This window comes from Mesitornis unicolor, unplaced genomic scaffold (assembly GCF_000695765.1).
Source record: "Mesitornis unicolor isolate BGI_N332 unplaced genomic scaffold, ASM69576v1 scaffold24075, whole genome shotgun sequence".
Lineage (NCBI taxonomy): Eukaryota > Metazoa > Chordata > Aves > Mesitornithiformes > Mesitornithidae > Mesitornis > Mesitornis unicolor.
Window position 1 is genome coordinate 21,989 of NW_010185159.1, and position 16,818 is coordinate 38,806.

A 16,818-nucleotide genomic window follows, 5' to 3' on the forward strand; every position below is an offset into this window, starting at 1 on the left:
CACAAAAAAGCTGAGTTAATGCAACTTGGTGTAGTTCCTGCTAGGATAGGTAACCGTGGAGTGTCTTCACCAGGTAGTTACTGCTGCACTTGAAGCACTAGTTAAGCTGTGGTAACATGACTGCAAACCAGAACTGGTCCTGCTCATTGAGGACTGGTGCAGGCTTTGGACCAGTTACCCAAATCCAGCTGTGCTTGCTGTCCCACAAGTGAAGCCAGCTGTCTGATGCTAGAACTCATAAGGCTGTCATGTGTTTCCCAAACTTCTAAGTCATGGTCAGGCCTCAAGATTGCAGCTGAGAATAAGAACTGCAAATTGTGTAATGAGTCGCTTCATTCCTAGAACTTCCCACTTCCCTAACAGTGGAGATAACTAACTGGAATGTGCTGTCTGACCTGGCGGGAAGGCTTTGATGCCTCCTTCTAACCTTTCCAGTCTCTCTAACCCTTTCCACATAACCCGGATGACTTCCCCTTACCCAGTTGCATGGCCTAGTCATCTTCTGTGGGTCATCAACGCCTTTCAGGTTCAAAAAAAGGGATGGATCAAGAAATTGGTGTGAGAGGTCTATAAATCTGCTTCTCAACAAGTGGAGACATCCTTGGGCATGACAGTTCCTGCTCTCAAGTCATGTTGCTGGGAACAATTTGCCAGAAGCACAGAGTTTGCTGTTGCTAATGGGCAGTTAACATGGATCTGTTGTAAGGAGACTGAGTGCATTCTTGCACCCTTGTGTAAATTAAGCTTCTTGGAAACTTAATTGCTTTTTGGAAGAAATATTGTAGCATTTCTTGAAGACTTTGAAAATAAAATCCCCAAGATACTTTGCTCCTGGACGCAGCAGCTTGTTTAAACTGGAAATTGTGGCTGCTCAAAGACAATCTGGATTAAAAAAGAAAACAAATGCAAATGAACAACTTCCCCCAGCTGGGTTGCAAAAATCTCTCAAGACTCTGTGCTAACTCTCCAGGAAGGATGTCTCTACAGAAAATAATGTTGAGGCTTCTGTGGTATGACATGACTGACTGTAGCTTGGTATCTGATCCTTCTGTTGTTCTGTGTCTGATGGACTCGCGTTTCCTCTTCGTTATCCGTAGGTGCTACCCGTAGGTTCTGAACTTCCGGCTGGCACTCCATCCAGTGAGCCGCTGCCACCTTTTCCAGGACCTTCACTAACTCAGGTGCTACACAACTGGGCAGATTTTATCTGCTACTTTTCCTTTCAAAGAGCACGTTTCGATTAAACTCTCCATTGCATGTTATTAATGTCTTTGTTTTTCTTTTCTTTTGACTGAGTAACCCCTTTTGTGTAACTGTAGCAGTAGCCAGGGTCGCTTCAGCACTGGGTGTGTGGTTTGTCCTTGGGGATGCTGTACCCGGTGTCTGAAGTACAGGAAGGGTTAATCAGGCTTGGTTTGTTTTAGTGTGTTAACCTGAAATTAGAGGGTTTTTTTAAAACATAACACAGGTGAGTATGTGCATAAAACTTGAACCCCTTTCCTTCTTGAAAGGGTGTACTAGCAAAATAATAGCTCTTTAGGGAAGCAGTATACACAATGAAATGTTAATGAAAATGCAAAATTGCTGGTTTGTTTGTAGGCAGAATTCCTGGTTTGCTTTTTTTATTTGCCATTATTACTACACTCTGATTTCATTAGGTTTTCGGATTCGCAAAAGGTATTTGAAGCTCCTGATCATAAATATGAGGTGAAATGTGACAGTGGCTTCCCTTGCTCACATTCTAACAATAGTTAGCTTGGATATTTTGTATGTGAATTGAATGGATGATCAGCTCGAGATCAGAGATGAAATCTGTCTTCGCTTCTGTTTGAAAAACAGGAAAAAAAACCAACTAAACAAATCTGCAATTGAAGAACTGTATTAAGGCAAAACTATTTTCTGGATCTTCTAAATGCTGTGTAATGAGCTGTAACATGGGAACACTAGGCTTCAATATGCAAAAAAAAAAGCTGAAAAAATAACCAAACAAAACTCATGAGACCACAGTGTAGTTGTGCTACTCTTGAAAGAAGCTTGTGAATAAATGCAAAGATGCCCTTTAATATAATTCTATAGAAAGCCATGTTGCACAGAATTATCATCTCAATTTTATTTTCAAACCTGTGAAGAAGATATGATTCAAATGGGTACCTAGAGGTGCCTACTTAAGGCTCAGAGTAATTTCGTCTTACATCTAGTGTTTCCTGTGAATATGTGCTGCTTGTAGTATTAACCTCTTCCATGTGTGGCTTAAGTCCACAGTGAACAGTCTTAAAATGTGTCCAAATGCTTCACTGGAACTGGTATTTGTCCTTTTATAGAACGGAATTATTCACTTAAGTTATAAATATGATTTTAAAGTAATTCCAATAAAATAGCTATAGTATGAAAATTATCATTTATGGCTTGATTTCTTCTTTGTTTTTTTGACCACTGAGAATTTTAGTGCAGACTGAGCTAACCTTGATAAAGTCTTCTCCATTCTTACATTCTCCCTCTCATCTCTTGCAGTGGAGCAAATTCAAGGTTCACCTGTGGAAGGGAATTTAAAATAAACTTTAAAGGTCGTTTTAGTCCTTTGCAAGCTGCTCCTTTTTAGGAGTTTACAATAGCTTGATGAGAACTTCTGTCTGAAAGGATTTCAGCTGACCGTCATACAAAGTAATAGTGTTAGAAAATTGCAAACTTAAACTGTGCTAGGGCAGCTTTGGTTAATGAGCTGCCATGGCTCATGTTGTGCAGCTAAAAGTATAAAAACTGAATTACACTTATTTGGGCACTAATCTTCAAAGATACCACTATTTCCATTCCTGTCTTTCAAATGTGAGAACCATGGTATTACCTGGTTCTAAAGATGTGAGTACAGTTCAGCAGTAGGGCTTGTTAGCTGCATTCGTGTCGTTTTATGTTGGTTGTGACAGTAATAGTCCCTTTTTAACTTTTCCAGCTTTTTTCCTCCAGTGCTCTATGCGGAAGCTCTGTCTTCATTCAGCAGTTTCTCTGATTTTTCCAGCAAATGTTGTTATTTTGTGATCTCTTAAGAATCTCTCTTGGATTAAGTTTACGTAGAGTTATGTCCTGGAGGTTAGAGGGAAACAGTCTGGTGCACCAAAGTTACAATGTGCCAGAAGTCGACATTTTACCCTGTCTGTTCCTGCTCTACCACCTTCTTGGTCTTCATCTGATGGAGCAAATGCAGATCAGTGACCTTAATCAAGGAGTCCTTGCAGATGACCTACTACCGATCTACTTCTTGGTTGTCTCTTCTTTTTAATTTAAGTATGTTTAAATCTTTAGTAAGCAATAAGAATCAGTCCATGACTTGAAGAGTATTATTCAGTGTGAAAAGGCAGACATTTGTGCTCTTTATGTAAGAAAACTGTGAATGTATGGCTCTTGAAACCTGTTGTGGAAAGGAGTGCTGCTGTATTTGGCTTTATGCAGCTTCTTTCTAGCAGACTAAATGAGGGCCATATTCCTGCCCTGTGAGTAATCAGGAAATGGGTATTTTCTGCTTCCAAACTGAGCAAGAAGCTGAATGACTTACACAGAGCTATAAAATGCTAGGATTAGCAAGCAACACCTTTTTTCCTCCAGAAGCTGGTTTATGCCTTTCAGCCAGTTCTTTCTGAAGCATGCTTTTGCTGGAGGGGAGACAATAACAATTCAGGGACGATTCTCATCTGCGTTATTACCATGAGCAAGAGTAGCAAATGGATCTGGAGGCAGCTGGTTAAAATCAGTCACACTAAATTCATACTCCTTTTTATTGTCCTTGCTCAGAACTGGGTATGTTGCTAATATTTTCCCTAAAACTCAAAGCACTTGTAGCCACGTATGTGACTCAAACCACTGTAGCACTGCAAAAGGCTTCTTCCTGTTTGTCGTGGGTATTTCTAGCAGGATCTGTGGTATGGAAGAGGCACAAATATAGATCCCTCGCTGCTTGTCCTTTGCCAACAGCTTACCTAATTTCACTTTTCATTAGAACTCTAAAGCCTGGCTAGGAGTGAGACAAAATTGGACGAGACCAACTGGATCAAATCTAATTGAGTGTTAAGAGCATTTGCTGTATCACATAATACTATCTGGAAAATTACTGGCTTGTCTTAAAGCAGAAAGGCTGCCTTCATTACTGCTTCTGTCAGGAGCTCATTACGCAACCTTTTTTTTTCCTTTCCTAATTTGCAGACAAAGTACGTGTCATCCCAGGACCAGTTTTGGACAGTTTGTTCTTCAGTCCTTAATACCTGTCCTGTTTATTCCTTAATTGCTTTTAAAAGTATATTTAGATTAATTTTTCAAGCTTCATTTTAGTACCCTTGTTCTGCAAGGAAATCTTTTTCTTGATCATTCTGATATCTCAGCTCTTTGTTTACTTGAAGCAAATATCTTCTTGTGAACATAAGTGATGAGTATTACATAGTACTTCAGTTGAAATGTCCTCTTTATTTTACAGTGTCATTGAACTACATTAGCTCACTTGTCTGCCAAGCATTTGGATTTCTGAATGGGGTCATAGATGTCTGTATCTTATTGTGCTCTGTTTTCTTATTTTATTTGGATGAAATTGATACAGGGCTTATAGTTCTTAGGGCTTTTGATTGTGTTTTGAAACCCACAACGCAGGCAGAATGTCATCCTGGCAAACTGTTGAAGGCATCTTTGTGCTGTTGTGTGCCTCTAATTTCCATTTTCTTGAAAGTGGGAGGTAATGTTTTTATGTTGCCATGACCTCAGCTTCAGTCCCAAAAACAGATCCATCTTTTTAATGTAAAAAAAAAAAAACAACAAACAACTTGGAAAGATTAACTAAAGTTTGGGTGGAAATTTCTACTCCATAGGGTCAGAATTGCAACTTACTGGTATTTGTCAATGCTTTCGTCTTCCATACGTATCTTATGAGTATGGCCCTAATTAATAATTTTGAGTGAATCCGAACTTTTCTTATATTTAAGATATTTTTAGGTAGTTCTTCTCTTCCCCTCCCTAATTCAATTGACCAAGTTTGAATAACATTTGAATGCAAACTCAGACAGCTGAAATCTAAGTAGCAAGCATACTTGAGGGAGAGTCTACCCTTTTCCTTTCCTCCTCTTCAAGTCAGTCCATCCAAATAGCTTCTCTGAGAGAACTTTTGGGGTTTTTTTTCTTGTCTTTCTCTCCTTTTGCATTATCCTCAATTTTGCTTTATCTATGCTTGCTTTTGAAATTATGGACATCTCTTTGAATTTTTCAGATTTTTTTTTTTCCAGTTGACCTTAACTTCACAATTTTAGGTAATCCATAGTACAAATTACCTCCGTTATCCTCCAGTCAAGAAATGTAGCACTTGGAGGCTTGCTCAGCTCTTAAGAGTGGGAATGGAAACTTCATTCTAACTTCAGGAGAAACAGAAGTTCCAGTTAATCCTTCTTTTCTGTTTTTGGGTGGTTGGTTTTTGTTTATTTTTTTAACCAGATATGTTGCTTAAATTGCTTCCAGTCTTACTGTGCTATATATGTTAAATGTAAACATGTAGGAAGGAACATGATAAAAAAATTGAAGCGCTACTGACTGCTTTGCATTTTATTATTAAACATCAAATATGATATTGAATTTCATATTGAAATATGAATTTCTTAACTATAATGTATTTCTCCTGAGCTGGGACAGCTGCTTACTCTTTCCTCTCTTAGTCCCAGCAGCCACTGGAAGATCTGGATGCGAAGCTGAGGAGAACCCTTAGTCCAGAGACCGTTCCAGTGACATCTGCTCCTGCCTGTGTACGTTTGCAATGTTGCGGTTTAATAGTCTTGGAAAACTTAAGTGTTGTCGCAAGGTTGTGCTCTTAGATCACTGCCTTTAATGTCACTATACCAGTCTTTAGACTTTTAAAAATAAAAATGAAGAGTCATATTCTGGTCTGTGGGACTGAGCCAAACAAAATAGGAAAAATCTGTATGTTACAATAGGGTACGTATTTCCTGAGGCTGCTTTTGGTATTAGGTCTTAATGTGGCTTTTTGGGTGATGTCATTAATGTCACCAAACTAGAAGGGGAAGTGACTATGGAATGAGGGGAAAGAGCACTAAACCAGCAGTATATGATGTGTCACTCTTAATTTGAGAGGGATGTTTGAAGCGTGGATCTGAAATTTTAAAAGACTATAATAATAAACTTTGGTACAAAATGAAGGTAATGACTGACCTTGGGATCTCCAAGTGGCAACTTATGCATTACTTGTGCAAAGCAAGAGGGGATGCTCTGCTGACAGCCTCGAGATTGTAAGGCGGGCAAAATCTCTTGCAGATGTTGCTTGCTTTGGAGGTTAAAACCTCTTGCATTGGTCTTGTCATGGGTCGTACTTTCACCCTGTTGGGAATAAAAGATTATGTAATATGCAGTATGGTGGATTTGTTGGCATTCAGTCTGCTCATTCTTTTAATTTACTTTTATTTTATTTTCCCCCTTGAACCTGTAGTCTGTGCCCTCAGTAGCATCTACAACGGTTACCGGGCTGGTGTCCACAGCAACACAGTCTCTGAAGGATGGTAAGACAGCCTTGATTATTTTAAATGGTTTCTCAGTGTCGAGATGCAGTCCAAAATTGAACAGATTAGCAACTTGGAAGGATATAGCCTTTTACATTAAGTCATACAATGGCAATTCTTTAAGGGTTGTATTAGTTTTCAGTAACTAGACTGAAATTCTCCACTGTAGGCCAGATGTATGCATGTTATGGTAACTCATTTAGGATTTAAAGTTGTCTGAAATGCTAAATTAGGAGTTGTAAAGAATCTGGAAAATCTGAAAATGAAAGATAAACTACTAAAAGTTTGAGAAAAGTAGTAGGGAAACCAGACTCCCTTCTGGCTGCTTTAGAGCAACTGAAGGTTGCCTGGACGATCAACAGTTGAACTGGGAATTATCAGTGACACTCAACTCAATGAGTTCAATTACTGGGGGAGAAGGGAACCCAGGAGCTTTCCCATCAGTATTCCCCTAATTGTTTTAATGATAAAAATCTTCCCTTTTTTAAAAAAAAGAAACAGTTAATGTGGTACTAAGATTATTTCTGAACTATTTAGTAAACATTACTGAACTTGCATGTGCCTCTGAAGTTCAGTGACAAACCTTCAAAAGCTAATCAAACCAGAAGGAGAAGAAAATATTCCCGTTTTGGTGTGTCAGCAGTGAACTGTACTGCAGAACTCATTTGCCTGCTAGAAAATGAGTTGGTTTTTGCCTGCTAAAGTTTAAAGGTAGAAGTAAACAAACTGGGAAGTTGCTTAACAAGCTCAGCAAGCTGTCCAATAGCAGTGATTTAAAAATACGATATTATTTCTCAGCTTTGTAACCTTACACTGCCAGTGCATACAGCAACAAAATTAGGAGCTGACACCTCAGAATCCAGCTTTGAAAGCTTCTGAGAGGCTGCTTTGAGTGAATGTGGTTTATCGCATTTCTTGAACTTACCACTTTTCTATTAATAAATTGTCCTCAGTGTTTGATGAAATTTAGGGTAGTCAGTGTGGGTATTGAATTAAAATAAGCTTTTTATGATGTAAATTTAAGTTCTGCGTTTTGTTCTTTGGCTATTTCACATCCCTGCTTGAAATCAGTGTGCTTTTTTTACTGCTGTTGAGAAGTGCACTTTTAGCAAATAAACAGGGAAACTTTATAGAAAAATACTTCACTTTAGCATTGCAATTTGATATTCTGTATGGTGAAGTTGAGAAAGGAGATCAGATTCCATGAATCCAAAGGCCTGCTAGGAGTTAACTGATAGTTGACTTTGAAGTAGATAAAAAGAAATGGTTGGAGTTCAAGTAATTTGTTGCTCGTTTTCTTCGTAACCCCAGTCTCCTTTTCCTTAGCTTCAGCATCATGTGGTGGAGAGAGCAGTGCTATGGCTACCACAGCAGGAGCCGGGGTTCTTAAGATGGGACGGTTTCAGGTAGGGGATGTTAAACTGATTTGGTTGCTGATACAGGATCTCTGCTGAGCCGTTCCTGCGTGGTGCCAGCACTCTGTGCCTCATGGTGGGCCTTTCCATCGGGAGAAAATGTCCACGTTGAGCTTGTCAATGCAATACTTTGTGCGCTGAACAAATGCTGGTTTCATTCAGGGCAGAGGTTGCACTGGATTATGCAGGCCTAGAATTGTGAATACAGCATTTCATCGTGTCAGGCCTTAGATGTGTAACTGTTGGCCTCAGTCTTTAATGTTAGCTGCTTTTTGGCTAACAATGCTCAGATATTTGCTGTATCATGTCCTGTTTGTGAAGGAAGTCCCCTCTGAGTCTGCTTGGAATTTATCCTCCACATTGCTTAGAAGTACTGTTTTATGTGGGAGTGTGTTTCTTGAAGGGAAGCAGTAGCTTGCTTTGTGGCATACCAAGGAAACAAGTTATTTTCCCCTTTCAGATGCATCTTACTATTAAGGTAAATAAAAAGCATCACGTTAAGGAAGAACTAAGGAAGTCTGTATGATTGCATTTCTATTCTAGGTATCCGTGGCAGTGGATGATGTGCTAAAAGAGGGTGACAAACCTGAAGTGAAGCCGGTGCAATTTGAAACCACCTCCACTGATTCTTCATCTCTTTCTGGCAGTAGCCCAGAGAGTACACTGGTAAAGCAGGCGGGCAGTCGGAAAAGCGAGGCTGTTGCTGGCTCCTCCTTGGATGTGGTAGATGGCATTCCTCAGACAGTTCCTGCACTGCAGTTACCGGTAGATGTTGGTCAGCCTACTAAGGTCGGGCGCTTTCAGGTAACAACAACAACAGATCAAGTGGGGCGCTTTTCAGTGTCAAAGACTCAGGATGAGGTCAGCTGCGCAGAGAGAGAGCCCATGACTCTTCCTCTCTCTGTGGACTTGGAACAAGTTGCTTCTTCAGCTGCAGCTCCGAAGAAAGAGTTGGTGTCAAGGCAGTCCCCACACATGAACGGTCCATCCTCTGAGCCGGAGGCTGTCTTCTTAAGTGGGATGGCAAAGGATTTTGATGATGGCTCGGGGAGTCCAGACTCCCTCCAGCCCATGGGGTCGAAGATCAGCCTCCCCGTTCAGAGCCTTAGCAACTCCTTCAACTCTTCCTACATGAGCAGTGACAATGAGTCAGATATTGAAGATGAAGACTTGAAGCTGGAACTCCGTCGGTTACGAGAGAAGTAAGGCTTTTTTCCTTGTGTGGTTGTGTATGAGATAGATGTAACAAGATTAATAAGAACTTCATCTGCACTTTACTTTTAACAAAGAACAAAAGTAAACTTTTTCAGTAGACTCAACCTTTGCTAAGTGTAGGGACTCGCTGTCAGTGTTTATGTGGAAAGGAAGATTCTTTAGTGGGAAAGTAGTATATAATTGTAACAAAAATATACACATTTGCTGTGCTAAGTATTTCTGGCATTTCTAATGGTCTCCTTTTTCTGAAGAACCTTTGTTGGCTTAGAAAAAAATATATAAATCAAGCAACGTGACCTAGTAATTTATTTATAATGCAAGTTGAACTTTGTTTAGGGCAGCTGGCAATTTTAAATCTTGTGTATGCAACTACTCTGAAAACAAACAAACACACACAACCCCAAAAACCCCACAAACAACTAAGGTGATATGAATGTTGAAATCTCCAAGGCCATATGTCTCAGAAAATGAGTAATCTAGCTATTCCTGTAGCATTTTAATGCGGATTTTTATCACCTAGAGTAGGTGTATGTTCTTGTTTGTACTTCCACTTATCCTGGTTTTGTGACTTAAAATGTTGGGAACTTGGAATTCTGGCCAGGGTTAGGGCACCATGCAAAATGGCAAGTGTTCTGCCATGTGTGTTCAGTGGTTATTGTGGAAAAGATTTATTTCCTCCTTAAGTGCTAATGAGAGTTTGACCAAAGAAGCTGGTCAGGCTTGACTGGAGGGGAGGGATTGTATGTATGCATGCATGTAATCTACCTGTAATTCTTACAAGTCATATGCTTTTGTAACTTCTTAGGCACCTTAAAGAGATCCAGGAGCTGCAGAGTCGCCAGAAGCAGGAGATTGAGTCACTGTACATGAAATTGGGAAAGGCCCCCCCTGCAGTCATTATTCCTCCAGCCGCACCCCTTTCAGGAAGGAGAAGGAGACCTACTAAAGGAAAAAGCAGCAAGTCCAGTCGTAGCAGCTCCCAGGGAAATAAGAGCCCTCAGCTATCAGGTAAGACTTTCTTTGGTTTTTTTAACTAGATAAAACAGGCATGGTACCATGTCTCATTCTTTTATCTGTGCCTATGTCTTTGTCTTTCTGTCTTGTCATTTGGAGGTGGGGGATTGTCCTGGTTCTTCTGCTGTTTGGATGTTAAAGTAGTGATTTTTTTTAATGGATATGCAATTTTTTAGTACTTACAAATTCAGAGACAGTTTCAATGGTCAAGTCTTCCTTTTTTCCTAAAACAGCAAATATAATAAACAGAACTCAGCAATAGTTCTGTTTGCTGTTTGAATTACGTGGATGTCAGATGTTTACTGGGTATTTGCAGATGTCTCTCAAATTCTGTAGCACTGACTAAGCAATATTGGAGGGCCAGCACTGTGAGCAGAAATATTTGTTACTGCTTCCTGCACATTCACTTTGGTATTTCCCTGTCATGCCACAATTTTGGTGTCATCACCCTGACTGCACACTTCTGTTTTGCTACATGATAGGGGAGCTACGTGTGACCATGTGACAGTGAGCCAGCACAGAGCTGCCTTAAAATTTAAGTCAATAAGATTTTTGTAGTCTTACTGCTTCCTCGAACTGGAGTAGTTCCCTTCCTCTGTCTCCCCGTCTCTTGCCTGGGTTGTCATGCTGCACCAGAGGCTGTTACCCCTTCTTTTTCCCCACAGCATTTTCCTGTATCACCAGTATAATGGCTCAACTGATCATTTGAGTTACTTGGTAGTAATTTCACTTCCTAGTACATGTTCCAGTCAAACTTTCCTCTGTTTTTGATCCCATCCCTTGGGAACAATGATGGAAATGTTGAAAATGCTGCAGGGAAACTCAAACATTTAATGACGTTTTTTGCCTTCCTTCTTTCTCTAGGCAATCTGTCAGCTCAGAGTGCACCATCGGTCCTGCCCCCACAGCAGACTCTTCATCCTCCTGGGGGTGTGCCAGAGACTGGGCAGAACCATTTGTTACAGCCCCTCAAACCTTCACCTTCTAGCGAAAATCTCTACTCTGCCTTTACCAGTGATGGTGCCCTTTCGGTACCAAGCCTTTCGGCACCAGGCCAAGGTAAGACTTGAAATGGAATCCATGTCGAGGCTTACACCTTTGTTAGTGGTGACCGAACGATCAGCTTGATGGCGTGATTTTTAATACATCACGTAAAGTAGATTGGCAGTCTCCAACCTATGCATAGAGGCTGATAAGGAGGTTTTTTGCAGCTGGATTTCTACCTTCTCACATAGGTGAAATGTGAGATTATTGAATATGTAGTGAATATTGAATATGTAGCCCTGTCTGCTGTAATGCAGGCACCAAGAGAGTGCGGTGTGGTGCTGGCAAGCAGTGTTCTGCTGACCTGGGGGAAAGGCATTGACTGAAAGGTTGAGGAGACAAATCAGAATAGGGGGTCAGAAATGGGAAGTGAGACTAAGGAAGGGGCAGACCAGATTTGGTGTTAACACATAACTGAAATAGTAGGAAATTTCTGAAGACTCAAAGTCCTTTTAGACTTCCAAACTGCTTTGGCTGTTTCTGTCAGTGGGATTTTTAACAATAAGAGGTGGAAAAGACTCATGTTTTGCAATTGTGAGCTGAAGAATTGCCCTGGAAGGAAGAGTTAGTGTAGGAGAGTGGAATGGTAGGAATAATAAATTGTTCATTTACTCAAGTTACTCAAGTTGTGTATTGCTTGTTATTGTTTAATATGTTCTCAAATCATTTCTCAGACACAGCTCTGATTTATTTGGTAGGGAGGGCTTTTATGCTTGCTGGCCATTAAGGGGGTAGCAGCTTGGTTGGTTTATTTCTCTAAACTAAGCTGTTCCAGTTGTTTGAGTTTTTTTCCCCTTGAACATCTTTTTGAAAAACTTTTCCACAGACTGATGAATACAACAATTCTAATGCGTTTTTTGCTGAAATCGGAGTACAGACAGAAATAGAAACAGACGTTTTGGGAGAATTTTCTATAGAAGTTTTTTCAATGAACTGTTTTGGAGCTACTTGAATCATCTCCCTGCATCTAGAGTTGTGCAGTATCGCTTTATAATTGGTTACTTTTGCCAGGATCTGGCTCTCCTATAGATTGCAACCCCATTGTTGGGCTACGTACTGGAGAGTAACACTGCAACCTTGGCCTAATGTCTGGAGGCATCGGAGGGAGTCGTCTTCACTCCGTATATTGTCTTACATACTCTTTGGTCCACACTTTTTGAGGCTTATTCTTGTGTGTCATGTGAATGCATTTCACCCTTCCAACCTCGAGTTGCTAACATCTTGTAGTGGTGTTCTGTCTCTTCTCCTCTCCTTTCTCTGTTCTTCCCGTTTTTGTTTTCTCACAGGCTGTGCGAAGTTTAACTGTGCATCTGAGAGAGTGACGTTCAAGCCTGGTGGCAGGAGGACCCGATTTCTGAGTACGCCCTGCTTGGCTCTTTGTGTGTAACACCTTTACTCCTTCCTTGTCTGGTTTTTGTTTTGTCTCTTTGGTTTGTTTTTTTTTTCTGCTGCTTGGATCTGTTTCATGCAGCCCATTCTCATCTGCCACCTCGTATTCCCTCCCATCCCATGGCTCAGCTGAGCTGCTCTTAGCGCACCTTTAGAAGTTTGGGTTCTTGTGCTAGGTATTTTCTGTCGCTAAACTCACAATAACAAGCACTCATTTTTCCCTAAGCTGTTGGTGGAAACATTTTCAGGACAGTTCAATGAAATGACAGAGTGGGGAGAGGTAGCCAGTTGTGGGTGCGTGGGCATTTTCTTTTGGCCTGCCTTAGTATTGGTGCTCCAGTATAAGTGAGCTGACATGAGACTTCACAGAATCACAGAACGTTAGGGATTGGAAGGGACCTCAAAAGATCATCTGGTCCAATCCCCCTGCTGGAGCAGGAACACCTAGATGAGGTTACACAGGAAGGCGTCCAGGTGGGTTTTGAATGTCTCCAGAGAAGGAGACTCCACAACCTCTCTGGGCAGCCTGTTCCAGTGCTCTGTCACCCTCACTGAGAAGAAGTTTCTTCTCAAATGAAGGGAGGGGACTTGGAGGGGAGGTAGTTTTTCTAGTAAAACAGTGAGGAAGATTTGTTTTCCAAATTGTTACTTTGCTGCACACTACTGTAACTGATGGAGGGAATATGTTGCCCTCCTCCAGCAGGATGCTTACTGTGCAAGTTGAATGTGTTTGTGCATGCTCTCAGCACTAGAGCTGATCACAGTGCAGAGCATTGATGCCACCTGTAGGCAGTTAATATTGACTGCTTATGTTCATTTGCAGATAGCTAGGGATTGAAGTGGTGAGGGTTTTAAAAGTACTTAGAGAATATTTTCAGGCAAAGTCAGAAGATCCTTACCTACTAATGGGCCCAGGTTTAAAAGTTCTTACTGTGAATTGGAGATACGCTAAATGTGCCACAGATAGCAGCAAAGGTGGGTAAATAGACATCTTCAGACATCCTGCCAACCTTCACGAGTTACCTTTAGAGCACTTTTCAAAATTCTTTCATTTGTGCTCACATTAGGCCAGGTTTAAAAGAGAGCCTCAAACTTCTGATGTGACTTGAAGTAATGGTACGCTTGAGCTGAGGCTGCTGATGTGGTGACGCTTTTTATTGGGAGTGCTGCAACGTCTCCCGTGCTGCTTCTGCAGGCTGGACCCCTTAAATGTCCAACATTTGTTTCTCACTCTCTGGAATGAGTTGATACGAGAGAGCTTTAAGTGCTGTGAAGAGACCTTCAGTGGCTGCACTGCATGACAGTAACACGCATCTGTAGCATCTGTGTCACTGCAGCTGGCAGTAGCACAGCTGAGCCCAAGAGCTGTGTGCAGGAACTGGCCTGGCCTTCTGCAGAGACAGCTGCAACGCAACCAGCCCCATCCTCTGAGAAGGGAGGGAGTCAGAGGGAGGGGACAATTTTCTTGGCTGTTGTTTTGCAATGATGTCTCTACTACCCCACTTCATTGAATTCATGGGGTTGTAAGTACTCATGGTACTTATTTAAAGCTGCTCAATTTGAAAATTTGTTCTTGCTAGGTATATTAATGTGTAGATGTGCACTAACTGACATCTGCAGTCTTGAGATTTATAGTTCCTTTCTTGAAAGAAGTTAAATTCTTACCAAAACTAATTCTCTAATATAATCTTTAGTCTGACCTGTCCTTTTTTGGGGTAGGGAAGATAAAGAACAGCCATTCTGTTTCCAGAATTGACAATGAAGTGAGTATTTGAGGGTATCATTTACTTACAAGGTCTTGGCTTGCTGCAAATCAGCCATCATCTGGCTATAGGAATACTGTGGCATGTATCTCGTGCTTATGGGACTGGTGCTGAGGGAATTGAGTTCCTTTTGAGGAGCGGGTTGTAGCTGTCCTGTAAAAGCAGGTAATACTCGGCATGGCGCAGCTTGGCCTGGCTCTTGACTTATTGCAGGGTGCTGCTTGCTTCCTCGAGTCTGGTCCTTGAGATGCTATCGCAGAGTGTTGTGGAGAGCGACAGCTGGAGCAGATGTGGGGTTAGAGTCGGTGGTGTTGAGGAAACAGTGCAGTAATTGATGCTTTTAACTGTGCAGCTGAGAAACAGAGTGGTACAGCTTGGCAGGGAATGTCCAAACTGTTCCATGGATCTGAGGAAAAAATAGGATCACAAAGCAAAAGCACTTGACCTATCAAATAAATCTTTCTTACTTTGTAAACCAGTCAAACTTCTTGTAAAATGCTTCCTACCTCCTTACAGAAATGGAAGATGTACTTGCTTTTCCTTTTGTGCTAACAACCAGGTGTGACAGTCATGTCTGCCTACATTCTTCACTACTGTGAAGAATATTATTCTGAAGAATAAACACAGACTGGGTCTGTGCTCTTTCTGAAATTACGATGGACTCAACTGTCGGAGCAGTCTTTGGGTTTTTCCTAGACTCTCCCAGTAGCGACCACAAGAGCCCTGCTGTGCCGTGTCCTCTGTTTCTCACCAAGCTTTTTGTACTGTTTGCTGATACTAAACATTTCTCACTGTTTCTCTTACCTTTAACAAATTACTCTCTCTTTGTGCTTCAGGGAAGATGGTGAAAAAAGTCTGTCCTTGCAACCAGCTCTGTAGTAATTATCTTATTTCTGTTATCTCCGATTCCTGAGTGTGAAGCTATTCATCAGCTTTTTCTGGTCACTGAAGCCTTACCTCCCTGACTCTGTCTCCAGCACAGCATCTGTCTGTCTATGTTATGCCCTCTAACGTGTACTCTGTCATTGGTATTTTGAATATTCTGGCTATCACTCTCACAGACAAGTGGAGGCAGGCAGAACCTCACCTTCACTGTGGATGTCTTTGCTCATCGCTAAGGAGAGCAAATTGAGCATCAGGGTCAGTTGCTCGCTGTAACGTGCTAGAGTTGCACCTCTGAGCAGCTGGTTTCTTTACAGATCTGATGGGGCTTGCCACCTCGGTGATGGATCCGATTGCAGATGCTCCTTCAACATTTCAAAAGAATCAGAGTAATCCCTCAGAGATTTCCAGTGCGTCTCCCAAAGCAAGAGATGTTTAGCAAAGTCTGTTTGTGCTCATGTCATCTAAGACTGTTTCAAATGTGTCTTTTGACTGCTGGTTTATGGGAGGAAAACTAAAAGGGCAGAATGAAGGCATTATAGGGAGCAGGCTGGAAAGAGGGAAGCCTCTTTCACTTGAGATCCCCCATGGTGGAACAGAACTGGGGACGGCTGCTGTGACCGAGCAGATTCCATGGAATGCCACAAGTTGAAGCACTTCCTCCTCAGACTCCTCTGCATGGCAGTTTCTGCAGGCAGCGACTACGTCAGAGCTGAAGTATGAAATCCCTGGAAAGTCATTTTTTAAATTGACGTTATGTGGGAGCTTTGATAATTGTATAGCTCACCTCTAATGGTGTAGGCTGGTCTGCCTGTGACCACGGATAGGAGCTCCCTAACAAAATTGCTTTTGAAGTCAAAGCTCTTGCAACTTTGCACCTTTCCCACCCTGATCCAATCCAGGCCTTTGCAAAGCACTTCAGCTTTCCCAAATGATCTTTCACATCTTCCAGCTGGATGCGCTGTAGTAAACACCTTGATTAATTGTCCCCTTCTGTGGCCTGAGGGTCCAGTGTGGTCCAGGATCCAGTGTGTCTGATTAAAGTGGAAATGTGAAACACTAAAAGCAGATACTGGCCATTGCAAAGAGGATGAGAGCGAGTGTGTCAATCCCTGCATGAATCCCTCACGGTGTGATTATAACTGGTTTTGGCAACTCCCCCCAGGTACCTCTTTCTTGCTTTTGCCTCACTTATCTTTTAATTTCACCTTTCACATCATTGCTCTTACTAAATAATTGTATCCTGAGCCCTTTCCACATGGTGCATGCTTAAGGTGCTTGTTACTTCACTGTAGATCTTCCTTGCCACCTCCCAGTGTGTTCCTGTGACTCTTAGGGCACCTCACTCCTTCCTTGCCATGTACCACTGCATGTGTCTACCCCGACCACCTCTGCCCCATCCGTGGGCACCCGCACTGGGAGCCACTTCCATGCTGGAGCTGGAAGTGGTGGGAGGCTGCGTATCCTCCCCTCCTCAGCACTACTAGAGGCAGTAACACGTTGCTTATTTGTCCTGCATAGTAAGTACGTCACCTTCCTAATGCACTCCTCCACGTGAAGCAT

At 41.8% G+C, this 16,818-nt stretch overlaps 1 protein-coding gene across 1 annotated transcript in view; it reads left to right on the top strand.

Annotated features, from left to right (window-relative positions):
* Positions 1 to 16,818, top strand: part of WNK1 (WNK lysine deficient protein kinase 1) — a gene marked incomplete at its 5' end in the record, with an annotated part of 41,838 nt that overhangs the window by 21,643 nt on the left and 3,377 nt on the right. Inside the window, 9 exons of the mRNA XM_010184754.1 lie at positions 1,098 to 1,181; positions 5,679 to 5,765; positions 6,464 to 6,533; positions 7,860 to 7,939; positions 8,492 to 9,150; positions 9,969 to 10,171; positions 11,042 to 11,236; positions 12,508 to 12,579; positions 15,210 to 15,251. Coding sequence (XP_010183056.1) covers positions 1,098 to 1,181; positions 5,679 to 5,765; positions 6,464 to 6,533; positions 7,860 to 7,939; positions 8,492 to 9,150; positions 9,969 to 10,171; positions 11,042 to 11,236; positions 12,508 to 12,579; positions 15,210 to 15,251 — 1,492 coding nt within the window. The remainder of the gene's footprint in view (positions 1 to 1,097; positions 1,182 to 5,678; positions 5,766 to 6,463; positions 6,534 to 7,859; positions 7,940 to 8,491; positions 9,151 to 9,968; positions 10,172 to 11,041; positions 11,237 to 12,507; positions 12,580 to 15,209; positions 15,252 to 16,818) is intronic.